The sequence below is a fragment of the Cebus imitator genome, unplaced genomic scaffold (assembly GCF_001604975.1).
Source record: "Cebus imitator isolate Cc_AM_T3 unplaced genomic scaffold, Cebus_imitator-1.0 Scaffold485, whole genome shotgun sequence".
Lineage (NCBI taxonomy): Eukaryota > Metazoa > Chordata > Mammalia > Primates > Cebidae > Cebus > Cebus imitator.
The window spans coordinates 1,386,988-1,402,157 of NW_016107800.1; the positions used below are offsets into that span (position 1 = coordinate 1,386,988).

The window sequence follows — 15,170 nt, forward strand, 5'->3', positions numbered from 1 at the left end:
TTTTTAGTAGAGACGGGGTTTCACCATGTTGACCAGGATGGTCTCGATCTCTTGACCTCGTGATCCACCCGCCTCGGCCTCCCAAAGTGCTGGGATTACAGGCGTGAGCCACCGCGCCCGGCCTCTAACCACATTCTTTATCCTCCCTGGGAATCTGAATTTTCAGGTCTAGGAGTCTGCATTTCCAACAAGTGTCTCAGCTTAGCAAGATAAGTTGGACATATGCTCCCTGCGCTACACTTTGAGAAACACTAAGGAAGAAACAAAACCAGTGCTATGTAGAAGGTACAGAGAGGAGAGGTTCTCCTTTAAGATGAAGGTTGTACCATCGGTGGAGGGGCGTAACCTCTTAGCTAGAGGGGAGTTGTGTAAGGCCTAGGAAGTTGGGATGTAGATTCGATAGAGTCTCTCTTAACCTGGAGTCTGTCTGATCCTTTGAAATCTAACCACTGGGGAGCTATTCTCTGCTGTAAGTTTGTTCCTATTACAAGGTCTCATGGGCTTTGTTTCTCCTCCAGGAGCAGGAACTCAAAGCAGCCGCTGATGGCGTACTATCTGAAGTGAGGAAAAAACAAGCAGATACTAAAAGAATGGTGGACATTCTTCGGGCTTTGGAGAAGTTGAGGAAACTGAGGAAAGAGGCTGCAGCAAGGAAAGGTAACTGTGGCTTTTCATTTCTTCCCTTGTTCCGTTCCCCTTCTTTACTCTACTGCCTCCCACCCCAAATACTATTGAGGGAAGAATACTTGAAACTTCGTGATTTTCACCTTGTAGGGTGACTGGGGTTGTCAGCAGTAGGTCAGCATTTCTGAAGCAGGAAGCCTCAGAAGATGTGTAGCCTTTGGTAGCCCAGATTGAAAAGAGAGGCAGGTGTGGGAACCCTTTGCACTGTCTTCACGTTGACTCATGATTTCTACTCTAGGCATTTCTGCCCACACTCTTCTGAGTGGGCTTGTCTGGCTAGTCAACTTTCCTTGTGCCAAGGTGAAAGCTTTTCACCCTTACTTGGTGCTCCAGAAAGTGTTGAAAACTTGGCATGCTTTTTCAGGTATATTTCAAACCTGAATTATTTCTATTTGAGGAGGTATGAATGGTAGGACAGGGCAGGGATTGCAGACTGTGTGGATTTCCCCATCTTTCCTGCATGTCACCAGTCTCTTCTTGCTTCTGGAGGAGGCACCAGACACCGTAGCTAGACAGTTCAAGCTTCTCCACAGAAATTTGTTCCATCCATGCTGGCTTTCTAGAAGTTACGCAGTTGTGTTTTCCATTTGCCTGTCTGGATCTTAGCTGTTGTTATTCTATTGATCTGGAGGGCCCTCAGTCCCATCTTCACCATTTTAGGATCTCAGTATTTAAAACCAAATACATATGCAACATCTTTCATCCTTCCCTGATCTGGGCTGAGATAACCTCCTGTTGCTTCTCACTTGCACCTGCTTTGGACCACATGCTGATTTATTTAGTAGACTGTAGGCTTTTGGTATTCACCAGACATATTTGAGAGTGTACAAATTAGCAAATGCCACTCTAGCAAATGATTTCCCCTGTGTTGTTTAAAATATAGCATTCTAACTAAGAAGTAAAACAAAGGAGGAAGAACAAGGATTCTTTTAGACTCTTAAGAAAGTTGTGTTGGAATAGGACCATTTTCTATTCAGCCAGGCTCATCTGCTAGCTAAGTGATTGGATTCTGCATACCAGCCTTCAGAGTGGCTAATTCACAGTCAGACCTCAGAAACAGATGTCTCCATTCTGGTAATCTCAGGGCACTTATAAATCAGAGGGAAGTTAGCATCTGCTGTGTCTACCCGTCTCTCTTTTTCACTAGAAAGCAAAACCTGAGAGCTATTATTTAATATTCCTCCACCTCGTATTCTCCGTGAGGTAAGTACTCAGTAAACTTCTACCAGGCTAATTCACCAGCATTTCCCAATATTAACCTTCCTCACTTCGGTTCATAAGGAGGAGGAAATTTTAGGAAAATCATGATCTATAGAAATAAACAAACTTTGTAGTATTAACAGACTTGAATTGTAAAATGATTTGGTAAGTAGCAGCTGGTTGCCTGTGTACTTAAAATGAGCAGCTAACTCCCTCTTCAAGATGTGTGCACCTCCAAGTGAGTGCTGAATGATGAGGCTGAATAGTTTAAGCAGGACCATGTTGCAAAGAAGACCATGTAGCATGGTCATATGGGCCACGCTAGAGTGCTCACTTAAAGCTGTGGGGAACCACTGAAAGTTTTTAAATTAAATGATGGCAAAGATCAGTGCCAGTAGAGCAGAGAAAGTTTTGGAGCATCCAGGAGAGAGAGAGAAGGGCATAGAGACTGGTAAGGCTATTGGGCACAGATAGTATGAAAGCGTGAGCTGAGAGTCAGTGTGTAGGAGAGAAGTCAGAGAATTGAGAGATAATGAATAAAAGTGTATGTGTATAGACCCATGTACATGTAAATAAATGACTTAGGGAACTCAGAGTACAGGAACTAAAGGGAAGAAAATGAAATGACTTCCCAGTTCTAGCCTCATCTGTTGAATAAGTGAAGATAGCTTTTTTTTTCATTTTTTTTTTTAAAGGTAGGGTCTTGCAATGTCCCCAGGCTGAAGTGCAGTGGTGCGATCATAGGTCACTGCAGCCTCATACTCCCAGACACAAGCAATCCTCCCACCTAAGCTTCCTGAGTACCGGGGACTACAAGTGCATACAACCACACTTGGCTAATTTTTGAATTTTTTGTGTAGATGGGGTTTTGCCATGTTGCCCAAGCTGGTCTGGAACTCCTGGGCTCAAGTGATTCTCCCACCTTGGCCCCTCCCAAAGTTCTAGGATTATAGGTGTGAGCCACAGTGCCTGGTGGATACCATTCTAACTGAGAAGGAAAACAAAGGAGGAAGAACAGGTTTGGGTTGAGAAATTCAGCTGGGGACCTGTTGAGTTTGAGGTGTGTCGTACATCCTGGACAAGAGTTCATTAGCATGTAGCCATGAGTCAGAATGACCGTAAGGAGATTGTATAGTATGAGGTGAGGGCCAAAAACCGAAATCCTAAGGAATGCCAAAATCAAGATAGAAAATGAAAAGAGCAAAAAAGAGACTTAAGAGAGGTCAGAGAGATGGGAGGGAAAGGTAGACTCCCTGTTCCTTCTAGAAAGTGGCAAGTGCTTAGAGAGATTGTGTAATCTTGGTGATATGGTTTGGCTGTGTCCCCACCCAAATCTCATCTTGAATTGTAGCTCCTGTAATTCTCGTATGTCTTGGAGAGACCTGGTGGGAGGTAATTGAATCATGGGGACAGGTCTTTCACATGATGTTCTTGTGATCATGAGTAAGTCTCACAAGATCTAATAGACTTATATAGGGGAGTTCCCTTGTACGCACTCTCTTTGCCTGTTGCCATGTGAGATGTGACTGTTCCTTCTTCACCTTCTGTCATGATAGTGAAGCTTCCCCAGCCATGTGGAGCTGTAAGTCAATTAAACCTCTTCCTTTTATAAATTACCCAGTCTCAGATATATCTTTATTGGCAGCATGAGAATGGACTAATACACTTGGACAGGTTCCTTAAGCTTCTCTGAACCTTGATTTCCTCATATGCAAAGAGGGAGTAATGATAGTACCTACCCATGGGGTGTTGTGAAGATTAATAAATTTGTGTAAAATACTTAAAACAGACCTGGCACACAGTAAATGCTATATACATGTATTATGTTATTATTATTTTTATTATCAAGAAATAAGAAACATCCATGGGAATTAGTATCCAACCGGTCATTAGTGACCTATGCTAGAGGCATTTCAGTGGATTGGTAGGGGTAGAAGCCAGACTACAATAGGTTAGAGAATGAATAGGAGATAAGAAAAGCAAACAGAAAATTCAACTTATTAAAAGATTGCTTGTGAAGAAAAGGAGAGAGCAAGATCAGTACCTGGCAATGTGTGTCATCGTGGTGATGGTGAGGGGTGTGTGTGCCTTTGGGTCATGGAGAAAACGTAAGCATGTTTAAAATTGCTGAGAGAAGGAGTGAGTAGAAGGGAAAGGGTCAAAGAGAAGCAGGAAGAATAGTCGATGGCTCAAGATCCCATGGAAGGTAGGTCGATTCAGATCCCAGGTAGAGGGATTAACTTAAGTGGAGAAGGACCCATCTTACACAAGCAGGAAAATGAAGGAGGTGAAGAAGGGATGCAGATGAATGCAAGTGGGGACAGATATGAGGGATTTCTTGCCTGCTGGCTTGTTTTCTCTGGGAAACAGTAAATGGTTTGCTGAGTGTCAGTAGAGAAGTGGGGCTTAAGGAGAGCTATGTGTCCAGCTGGTGTATATTGGCAACAGATCACACAATCAGATGACCTCTTCCAGGAATACTCTAGCTGGCAAGTAAGCACAGAGCATGGGGTTGTTGGGGTTTTGCTTTGTGGGATGACCGTGAGTTTTGTGGTGAAGGAGTGGCAGGAGGATAGAATCTTTTACATCAGGTCTGAAGATTTTGATGAAGCTACCGAATGAGTCTCTGGGGAGAAGGAACTAAGAGTACTATAAGGGAGAAAGTTGTAGTCCTAGAAGAGAATAATTAAGTTTAAGACTTAAGAGGCAGAAAGTTTTTCTGCTAATGCCAAGGTCCAAAGACTGAACAAGACTGCAAGCATGTGGCTAAAGGGGAATAGAGGCAAAGGCATTGTGTGTCTAGGAGCCGCAGGACTAGGGGAGTGAGTGGTAGATGTGGAGGGAAACTACATGGTGCCAGCATGGGGTCAACAGGAAGACTGGGTGAGAAGTGTCGTTTCCTTTTTTTTTTTGAGATGGAGTTTCACTCTTGTTGTCCAGGTTGGAGTGCAGTGGTGCAATCTCGGCTCACTGCAGCCTCCGCCCTCCTGGGTTCAAGCGATTCTCCTGCCTCAGTCTCCAGGGTAGCTGGGATTACAGGCATGCACCACCATGCCTGGCTAATTTTTGTTTTGTTTTGTTTTGTTTTGTTTTGTTTTCAGTAGAGATGAGGTTTCACCATGTTTGTCAGGCTGGTCTCAAACTCCTGACCTCAGGTGATCCGCCCACCTCAGCCTCCCAAAGTGCTGGGATTACAAACATGAGCCACCATGCCTGGCCCAGGACTGCCATTTCTGAGGGAATATGTTATGTTGACCAGGGAGTGAACAATGAGGGGCTGAGAGAGATGTGGGTAGGTGGCCCAGGTCCAGAAGCCCAAGATGGGAGCAGTCCACATCTCTTCATGGGGTCTTTGGGCTATTGTAGGATGATGGAGTGTCTGTGTATTTTCGCCATACACAGATTTTAGTTGCAACAGCGACTGTGTGGCTTATAAAATCTAAAATATTTACTGCCTGTAAAGAAATGAAACAAAACCATTGAATTATTACAAAACAGAGTGACAGCTTAAATTTGTCAGTGTATAAGAATTTTGTGTATACTTGAAAAATATTGGCCTGGCAATTTAGTAGAAGATGAATTTTTGAGTTGTAGAGTTTCTGTACTTGAGAATGAGTGAATGGAAACCGGTTGAAGCAAAGCAGTTATGAGAGAATCATCTGGAGAAGTGTTAGCCTTGAGAGTGAGTTCCACAACCACTTAGCTGTAGTGGTTGAAGGAGGAAAGAATCCTACCTCTAAATCACAACTTACAAGAAGCAACTGCTCACTTTGAGAAACCATTGTTTTATGCCATTTATCAGCCCAAACCAAAAATGTAGTGCTCAAAGCTGGCACTATTATATATTGCAGGTTGCAGTATAAATTGTTAAAACCCTATTGAAGGGCCGGGCATGGTGGCTCACTCCTGTAATCCCGGCCCTTTGGGAAGCCGATGTGGGCAGATCACAATGTCAGGAGATCGAGACCATCCTGGCCAACATAGTGAAACCCTGTCTCTACTAAAAATACAAAAATTAGCTGGGCATGGTGGTGCGTGCCTGTAATCCTAGCTACCTGAGAGGCTGAGGCAGGGGAGTCGCTTGAACCATGGAGTCGGAGGTTGCAGTGAGCCAAGGTGCCACTGCAATCCAGCCTGGCAACAGAGCGAGACTCCATCTCAAAATGAACAACAAACAAACCCTGTTGAAAATCATTCATTCATTGAAGAAGTATCTATTCATTACCTTGTCTGTGTCAAGTGTTAGGTAACTGAGCAAATGTATAGTTTTTTTAGGAAGCAGTTTATAAAACATCTTGTTAGTCTTGAAAGTATTCACCAGGATTTTCACTCTTGAGAATTTGAAATCCACAGGAAGGAAAAAAGTAACATGCCCAAGAATGTTCATTGTATCACTGTACAATAACAAGACATTTGGAAGAGCTTAAATGTCCAGGGGTAGGGAACTTGTAAAGTATATTCTGGTGCATTGATTTGATGAAATAGGATACAGCCATTAAATAACTATGAAGATTGGAGAAGAATGTAAAAGTCAACAGGGAGAAGTGGAAATTACATACATATAACGTTGAACTGCATGAAGTTGCTAACACGTGGACAAAAAGACCTGAAGAGAACCTGGGAAAGTATAAAGTGATTGATTATGGTAATGAGATTAGGATTTTTTTTCTTTGTTTCTTGAATCTGGCATTCTTTCTTTTTATTTCTTTGGAGACTGAGTCTCGCTCTGTTGCCCAAGCCAGAGTCCAGTGGCATGATCTTGGCTCACTGCAGCCTGAACCTTCTCAGTTCAAGTGATTCTCTTGCCTAAGCCTCCCAGGTAGCTGGGACTACAGGCACACGCCACCATGCCTGGTAAATTTTTGTATTTTTAGTGGATACGGGGTTTTACCATGCTGGCCAGGATGGTCTTGAACTCCTGAGCTCAGGCAGTACGCCTGCTTCTGCCTCCCAAAGTGTTAGGTTTACAGGCGTGAGCTACCATGCCTGGCCCTGTACATGGTATTGCTAAAATGCTTGGGTAATATGTTTTCCTTTAAAATTTTCAAGGACTGACAGGATAGATCATATGCACATCACTCTACATTGATTCATTTAGCAGCTTTTGTATTGCAGGGCCGTTGTGGTAGTGAGTGCACAATTGCAGTCCACTCAAGTATTCATTAAATCTTTTTTTTCATGAAACTTTATGAAAAATTTCACACATGCACAAAAATAGAATACACACTCATTATCAACTATGATACCATTGTCACACCAAGAAAATTAGTAATAATTATTTGATATCACCTAATAACCAGTCTTTTGCCAGCTGTGACTTTAGATATGTTGGCTGTACTGTTAGCTGATCTCATAGTTAAATCAGGATGATAACCATTCTGCTTTTACTGGGACATGGGGCTTTCAGTGCTAGATGCGGGCAAACCAAAACAGCAGACTGCAAGGTTAGTGTGGTTGGTTTAAGTGTATCTTCCCCACCATCCAAGTGTGCACTCCCAAAATTCACATTCCATCAGAGGGAGAATTGTTTATTACTTAGGTCTGGGAGTTGATGCTGAGGAAATTTCACAATGAAGTTAAGACAAGTTCCTCCCTTTAGTGAGCTCACTCTTTCAAGTGAAGGATCAAAACCATTAGAAATAAATGAAGTCAGAGGTTAAGTGTTGTGATCCAGAGGGAGGAGTTGAGAAATGAAGGGGAGGGTCAGAGTAATTGAATACTCAGAAACATCAAATTGAGCCTTAAAGTTTGGATAAAATTTCCAAATTCCAACCAATACATACAATAGATAGGACTTTGAACATGTTCATTAGAACACAAATTATTGAAGAAAACGTGTGTAAAAGGCCTTTTGGGCTGGATGGGAGGCCAAGGTGATAGGATTGCTTGAGGCCAAGAGTTGGAGATTAGCCTGGACAACATAGCAAGACCCCATACAAAAAATTTAAAAATTAGCCAGGTAGGGTCAGGCACAGTAAAAATTAGCCACGTAGGTCAGGCATAGGTAGGGTCAGGCACAGGATTACAGGCCTGTAATCCTAGCCCTTTGGGAGGCCAAGGCAGGAGGATTCCTTGATCACGAGTTCAAGACCAGCCTGAGAAATATAGGGAGACCCTATTTCTACAAAAATAAAAAAAAATTGGCCAGATGAGGTGGCACACACCTGTGGTCCCAGCTACTTGGGAGACTGAGGTGGGAGGATATCTTGGGCCCAGTAGGTCAAGGCTGCAGTGAGTCATGCATGCTACCGCACGCCATCCTGGGCAACAGAGTGAGACCCTGTCTCCAAGCCAGGCATGGTGGTGCACACCTGCGGTCCTAGCTACTCAGAAGCCAAGGCGGGAGATCACTTGAGCCCAGGAGTTTGAAGTTGCAGTGAGCTGTGATTGTACTACTGTACTCCAGCCTGGGTGATAGAGTGAGGTCTTGTCTTAAAAATAAATAAATAAAATGCCATTTCGTTCTTTCCGCCCAGGGGTCTGTCCTCCAGCCTCAGCAGATGAGACTTTTGAGCATCATCTTCAGCGACTGAGAAAACTCATTAAAAAGCGCTCTGAACTGTATGAAGCTGAAGAGAGAGCCCTCAGGGTTATGCTGGAAGGAGAACAAGAGGAAGAGAGGAAAAGAGAATTAGAAAAAAAACAAAGAAAAGAAAAAGAGAAAATTTTACTTCAGAAACGTGAAATTGAGTCCAAGTTGTTTGGGGATCCAGGTATGTTGGTCTATAACCAGTGGAGAAAATGAACATGCTAGATTGATAGCTCTTCTCATCATGGGTGAACTCAACTTAAGCTAAGAGGTAGGCAACAAATGACACCTTCCAGATTTGCAGTTCTGTATCACAGGACTCATGGATACAGATGAAACCCATTTGCTCATACTGTCATAATCATAGTTTCAGTCACCTTGCCTTGAAAAATACACTGTGGATATCAAGCATGATAACATGGTTTTGTGCTTTTCTCTTTCAGACGAGTTCCCACTTGCTCATCTCTTGGAGCCTTTCCGACAGTATTACCTCCAAGCTGAGCACTCCCTGCCAGCGCTCATCCAGATCAGGTCAGAGGGGCAGACTCTCCGTGTTGTCTTTCCCTTAGGTAGCAGGAAGCACTTGATAAAGTGCTTACATTGTTGGGGTCTATTACTGTCTTTTTTTTTTTTTTTTTTAAGCTCCTGATGAAACTTAAAAAAACATTATGGGTTTGTAATGTTTCCATGTTTCAAGGACGCTGCATACATCTTGTTTAGAACTCATGAATCCTTGAGAAGTTGAAGTCCCTATTTTTATAGGTGAAGAAACAAACTCAGGTTGTGACTTGCCCTTTGTATTATCCCATGTTATAGATGTTATAGCTGTTATATTGATTTAAAGCATTGGTTTCCTTTTCCGAATTCTCTTCTGGTGCTAACCAGACCCAGGAAGAAGAAACCCTCCACTGTGTACTTGCCTGTGGAGATGGTTTAAGACCCATGCTGACTTCTGAGCTTACGTAAAGGTCAAAGCCCAGAAATTTGGGAACAAGGAGGCTCATCTGAATCTGCAGTTCTTAAGGAGCTGGGCAAAGTTTTCAGCTCTCTGGGTCTGTCTTTCCTCACCTGTAATATGAAGACAGTGGACTAGACTGTGGCCTTCAAACTTGAGCAGCAGCACACTTCCAAAACGTAGTCTTTTGAGGAAACAATGTGTGAGATAAATGGAATGAATGGATTTTTGAGGCAGTATCAATCTGTTGTTGCCTAGAAGAAATTTGTTGTTTCTAGATTTCCCCAAACATCTGCTTGGGGCATAGGGGTCTTCAAAGTGTGGTTAGAAAATCACTGAACTAAATGATCTCTAATGTCCCTTCCAAAACCTCAGCTGTTTGTGATTCTTATGCAAGAATGCTCTTTAGCATATCAAGTTTATATTCTGGAAAAGTTTATTTTTTGCTAATGTACAATTTTAGCTTTAAAGGTAAGTACAGCCAATTCTCATTATTCATGACAGCTATATTCTCTAAATTCACTGCAAACACTGATTTCAGAACACTGAACATCACTCCTAAAGGAAACACAGGTAGATTCCTGTGAGCCTCTGGTCACAATGTTTTTGTCAACACTTTGTTGTATGTGTGTTTCTGTTAAAGACACCTTATTTAATACATGTTGTTGATTGACTAACATTGAACTCACAGCTAATTGTACTATACCTCATGCCTAAATGAAGCTTACCTAACACATTTTCTTCACAAAGCATATCACAGTCTTCTTGCACTTAGGAACACTACACTTAGAGCCATTTTAAACAGCAAAGTCGTCAGTAAAAAGTGCAAAATTGTGGAAAATGTGGCACTAAATAGAGAAAAGAACACGTTTATATTAATAGGAGCTGAAAAAAAGGCAGAGTAATTATTGCCTTCTTTGACCTCAGCTGGTAACTGCATTTTCATGACTCAGATTTTTTTTGCCACTGTATGTGTCTACTAGTATCCATGAAAGGGCCACAAGTGATTGATTTGGGGGTTACAAAATAAATTTTAGTTAGTAAGCACATACGCAAATACCCAGTCTGCAAATAATGAGGATTGACTTTGTTATTTGGTTATCCATAAGGTTATAAGTTCTTCAGATTTTTTCTTCCTTTTATGTGTACATTTAAGAAATATAGCCATTTTCTTGATGCCTAGAAATCAAGCTCTGTAGTAAGTTGGTATATCAGTCATTTGAAAGCTAAGTCTTAGAAATAGAATATTCAGTTGCTGAACATCTTATCTGAAATAAAACAGAAATAAACAGTTGTTCTATAATGTTCCTATTAAGGCATGATTGGGATCAGTACCTGGTGCCATCTGATCATCCCAAAGGCAACTTCATTCCCCAAGGATGGGTCCTTCCCCCGCTCCCCAGCAACGACATCTGGGCAACTGCTGTTAAGCTGCATTAGTAAAGATGCTCCAGGAGTGTGGTCCAGCCAACGCTCTTTCCAGCTCTAAATATTAGTGATGCTGCCATCTTTTGCTGTAGACTAAACTGCAACTTCTAAATTCCATGTGGCGTTCCCCTACCCTGAAGTTATGCTTTTCCTTCTGTGCTCTGTGCTGGCCAGAGGTGCCTCTTGAATCAGGAGATTAATGTGGTTCTTCAGGAAAGGACTTAGGTGAACTGAGGTTATTACCACACGCAGTGAATGACCTTGGTTCACCAGATTTGCCTCTGTTTTGAGGGGCTTGGTCTAGAGTGACTTGTTAATTTACTCTAACTTCCTTGTGGTGTGGTGATGGGTAAGTACACTCAAACACTCAATACAGGTGTGCGATGGGTCGATTGCACAACCCTTCCACTAATAGTGCGTGTGAAGGCAAGCTTGATGCAAAACCTCCTGACCTTTTCTGCCTGAAGAGCCCTTTGACTTCTAGGAGGAAAGGTCAAAAACATGTTACCTTCGGTTTTGTTAATCCCAGTTTGTGTGCAGCTTGGGAGGCTGCTAGTTAGGAAGATGGCAATGGCTGTAGGCTGAGTTGCCAGAAAAGACGGTGGCCTAGTTTTATTTTCATGTGGAGAACTTAGAAAACCTTAAGAGTACCCAAATTGGATTGTGTTTTAATGGACGACGGCTGTATTTTTTCCATGTTAGAAGGATCCTAATGAAAGCACCTGTTTTTTTATGTTTCTAAGGGTCTAGTTCAGAATCACCAAGGATGTTTCCCTGATGGGAGTGGGACCTTAACCTCACTCCGTCACATTATAGGAGCCACTGTAGCTATGGAATTATCTTAGGAACTCAAGCTTCTAAAACTATCCATGTAGTCAAATCCGGGAGAAAACCAAAAATAATAAAACTTATTTTTTATATTCATTAATAAATGTTGTTATGCTTGGAGATGATCACTCATATTAACATCATTTTTTTGGTTCTGTTTTGGTTTTTTGCCAGTTTTGTTATTTATATTTTAAAAAAACTAAATAAAAAACATTTTTATTTTTTAGTTTGTGCCTTTGCTGCCAATTTGTTGCCTTCTAAATCACTTAACACACACTTTCACATTGATGAAACATATTTTCATTCAAATTTGTTAAGCAGGCATTTGTTATGGGAATGTGAATCTTAAAAGCCAAACTTTATCTGCGAAATCCTAGTCTGGATAGGCAAGGATACCGTCAGTTTTGGAAATGATGTTACGTACTGTAGTTGGAAGGTTTTGCATGCAAATACTAATGCCTTTGTCCCTTTTCTGTTGTTTAGTTTGCATTAATTTATACATTATACCTTATAGAGAGTTCCCGGTTAGGTAATGAGGGCCACTTGTCTCCAAAATGTGTGTGTAATCCTATAAATCTTAAAATCTGGTATGCTTAGTCTCATAGAACCCCACAATCCTCTGTGCCTTTTTGTTAGAAATCGCCACCATTTGCTCTCTGATGAGATGTAGGAAGAGTAGAAATAGGCGATTTATGCTATGTGTGTTTGGTGTCTGGACAGCCTGGCCACTAAGACATCTGCTGTGAGGGCAGGAAATCTGAAAAATCCCTTTTTCCTTTGGCCCTTGCAAGGTTTTAATAAAGCGAGTGAGCAGGCTGGGTACTGTGGCTCATGCCTATAATCCCAGCCCTTTGGGAGGCTGAGGTGGGAGGATCACCTGAGGTCAGGAGTTCGAGACCAGCCTCGCCAACATGGCAAAACCCCGTCTCTACTAAAAATAACAAAAATTAGCCAGGCATGGTGGTGGGCACCTGTAATCCCAGCTACTTGGGAGACCGAAGCAGGAGAATAGCTTGAAGCCAGGAGGCGGAGGTTACAGTGAGCTGAGATCACGCTATTGCACTCTAGCCTGGGCGACAGAGCAAGACTCCATCTCAAAAATAAATAAAACCAGAAAAGAAAGCATTACTTTGTTGTTTGGTTTTTATTTGTAAGATTTTCCTGGTTTATTACCTGTGTGTTAGTGGTGGTGGCAGTAGCCACCGGTTCTTTCAGGTTTAGAGAGACTCATAGTAGTATCTAATGAATTATACTTTCAAGAATATGAGCGCTGTTACTGTAATCTTATACCACAGTCTGTCTTTTTTTTTTTAACTTGGAAAATTTCAAATACATTCAGAAGTACAGAAAATAGTACAATGATTTTTTTTTTCCCATATACCCATCAGCTTCAAATCATTTTTAGTTCATGGCCAATCTTTTTTCATCTATACATCCTCCACTCACCCTGGGTTATTTTGAAGCAAACCTCAGGCATCAAATTACTTCATAAATATTTCAGTCTATAGCTTTAAGTGATTTTAAAAAAAAAACTAACCACAGGACCATTATCACATCTAAATAAATGAATAATAACTCCTTAATATCACAAATACTCAGTGATTGTTCAAATTGCCCTCTCATAAATGTGTTTTGTATTTCGTTCAGATTAGGATCTAAATACAATCCACACACTGTTGGTTGCATCCTTGTAATGCCATGTCCCTCTGTTCTTCTATATCCTGTAATTGAATAAACAGAACTGTACTGTCCAATATGGTAGCCACATTCAGCTTTTGAGCACTTGAAATATGATTTGAGTTGAGATGTGCAATTACATATGTGGAGTGCATATTTCTATTGGATAGTGCTGATCGAGAGGCTTGATCACGTTTGGTTTGGAATTTTCTGAAAGGAATACTTCACAGACATGATGTATACTTCCATTCAGGAGTCACTAATGTCTTGGCTCTTTTTGTGATGTTAGCGGCCACTGATAAGATCTAGATTCATTCATTCATGGGGAGGGGAGTCAAAAATCGTGATAGTTGCAGGCCGGGCGCGGTGGCTCACGCCTGTAATCCCAGCACTTTGGGAGGCTGAGACGGGCGGATCACCAGGTCAGGAGGTTGAGACATTCCTGGCCAACATGGTGAAACCTCATCTCTTAAAAAAACAAATAGTGGTAGTTTAATTCTGTCATTTTTAAATTATTACCTGGAATACTTTTAAAAAGAAAAACTCTACGGAAGCATTTTGTTTTTAATAAATTCAGTAGATACAGAGAAGATTAGAAAGCTATGAGAGAAAGAGATTAGTTCTTAAATACTAAGGGTATTTAGCCCAAGTGGCTGAGTTTATGATGTCAAAGAATTTGCTGCTACAAGCCAACCAACTTAATCGCTCTAAATCCATTCATGCTCCTATGCCCATGTGACATTTGTAACAAGAAGCTTAGGCTTATACCATCTGTTGCAGCTATTCACTTATACATGCTTTGTCTGCAGGGACGCTCTCCTGGTAATTACAAGGTAAGTACAAAGTATATCTTACTCTATTTAAATAAGTATAATATGCAACATGTGAAGGGAATGGGAACACTCCGAAATAGTAATGATTTATGGAATAGTGATTAAATGAGACATTATCAACTAAATTTGTTTTTTGTCACCTATTTGTCCCAGATTTTTTTTTTTTTTTTAATGCTTAGAGCCTATAACCTATTTCCATATGATAAGCTGTTTATCTTTTTGTGAATCTACGTAGTAGTCCTGGCTTGCCATATCTGGCCACACATGAAGAGCATGTTTCCAATGCAGAGTTCATTTGCCTTTTGGAATAAATTTGGTTTTTCTTAGTTTCCGAAGTAAAGATTGAGGTCTCTGAGGCAAGTGGTGTTAGAGTGCGTAAATGTGCAGAACAGTGGACACTTTTCCTCCGCTTTGTTAATTCATGCTGGCCAGTCTGGGTACCATAATTTAAATTGTGTTCTTTGGGAAATGATTTTTTATTTACCATTTTCCAGGTAATGTGGTTAGGTGCTAGGGATACAAGAAGGGGTGAACAGACAGGATTCCTGACCTCCTGGAGTTTGAGTTTAGAGTGAAGAAGCTTAATGATTATAACAGGTAATTAGAGTCATTAGAGACAATTGTGATAAGTGCTGCAAGGAAAAGTACTTATCAAGCAATTTATGTTTCATTCCAAATGTTTATTAAGTACCTATTAAGGCTAAGCAAAGTACCAAATACTCCCTAACCTCACAGAGAATACAGGTAATGAGGAAGGTAGATATTAACCCCAAAATCATAAAAAATATGCTGAGTGCTTTGAAAGAAAGACATGGTTCTGAGATTATGAATTAGGATTTTTCTTCAAAAGTTTCTGTGACACATTTAATTGAAATAATAGAAAATATGTATCATATAGTAAGGATAAGAATCATTATTCAGTTTACATATGTGTATGCTAGGAAATAAAGTATACTATGGGTCACAGTAAAAAAAAAAAAAAAAAAAAAGGTGTGGTGGCTCATGCTTGCCCCGTGCCGGCAGTCCCCAAAACAAG

At 41.1% G+C, this 15,170-nt stretch overlaps 2 protein-coding genes across 5 annotated transcripts in view; both read left to right on the plus strand.

The window, feature by feature from the left end:
- Nucleotides 1–15,170, plus strand: part of PDCD7 (programmed cell death 7) — a 38,052-nt gene that overhangs the window by 4,245 nt on the left and 18,637 nt on the right. Inside the window, exons 2-6 of one of the 4 annotated variants that reach the window (XM_037732958.1) lie at nt 519–657; nt 8,361–8,597; nt 8,857–8,944; nt 10,686–10,874; nt 10,908–11,747. In XM_037732958.1, the coding sequence (XP_037588886.1) occupies nt 519–657; nt 8,361–8,597; nt 8,857–8,944; nt 10,686–10,857 (636 nt within the window). In that variant the 3' untranslated portion in view covers nt 10,858–10,874; nt 10,908–11,747. Of the gene's footprint in view, nt 1–518; nt 658–8,360; nt 8,598–8,856; nt 8,945–10,684; nt 11,748–15,170 lie in introns of those variants that run through there. The other 3 variants (XR_005197497.1, XM_017513039.2, XM_037732959.1) reach the window with 3 other exon arrangements.
- Nucleotides 13,872–15,170, plus strand: part of UBAP1L (ubiquitin associated protein 1 like) — a 33,873-nt gene continuing 32,574 nt past the window's right edge. Inside the window, exon 1 of the mRNA XM_017513042.2 lies at nt 13,872–14,134. The gene's annotated coding sequence lies outside the window, so the exon portion shown is untranslated. The remainder of the gene's footprint in view (nt 14,135–15,170) is intronic.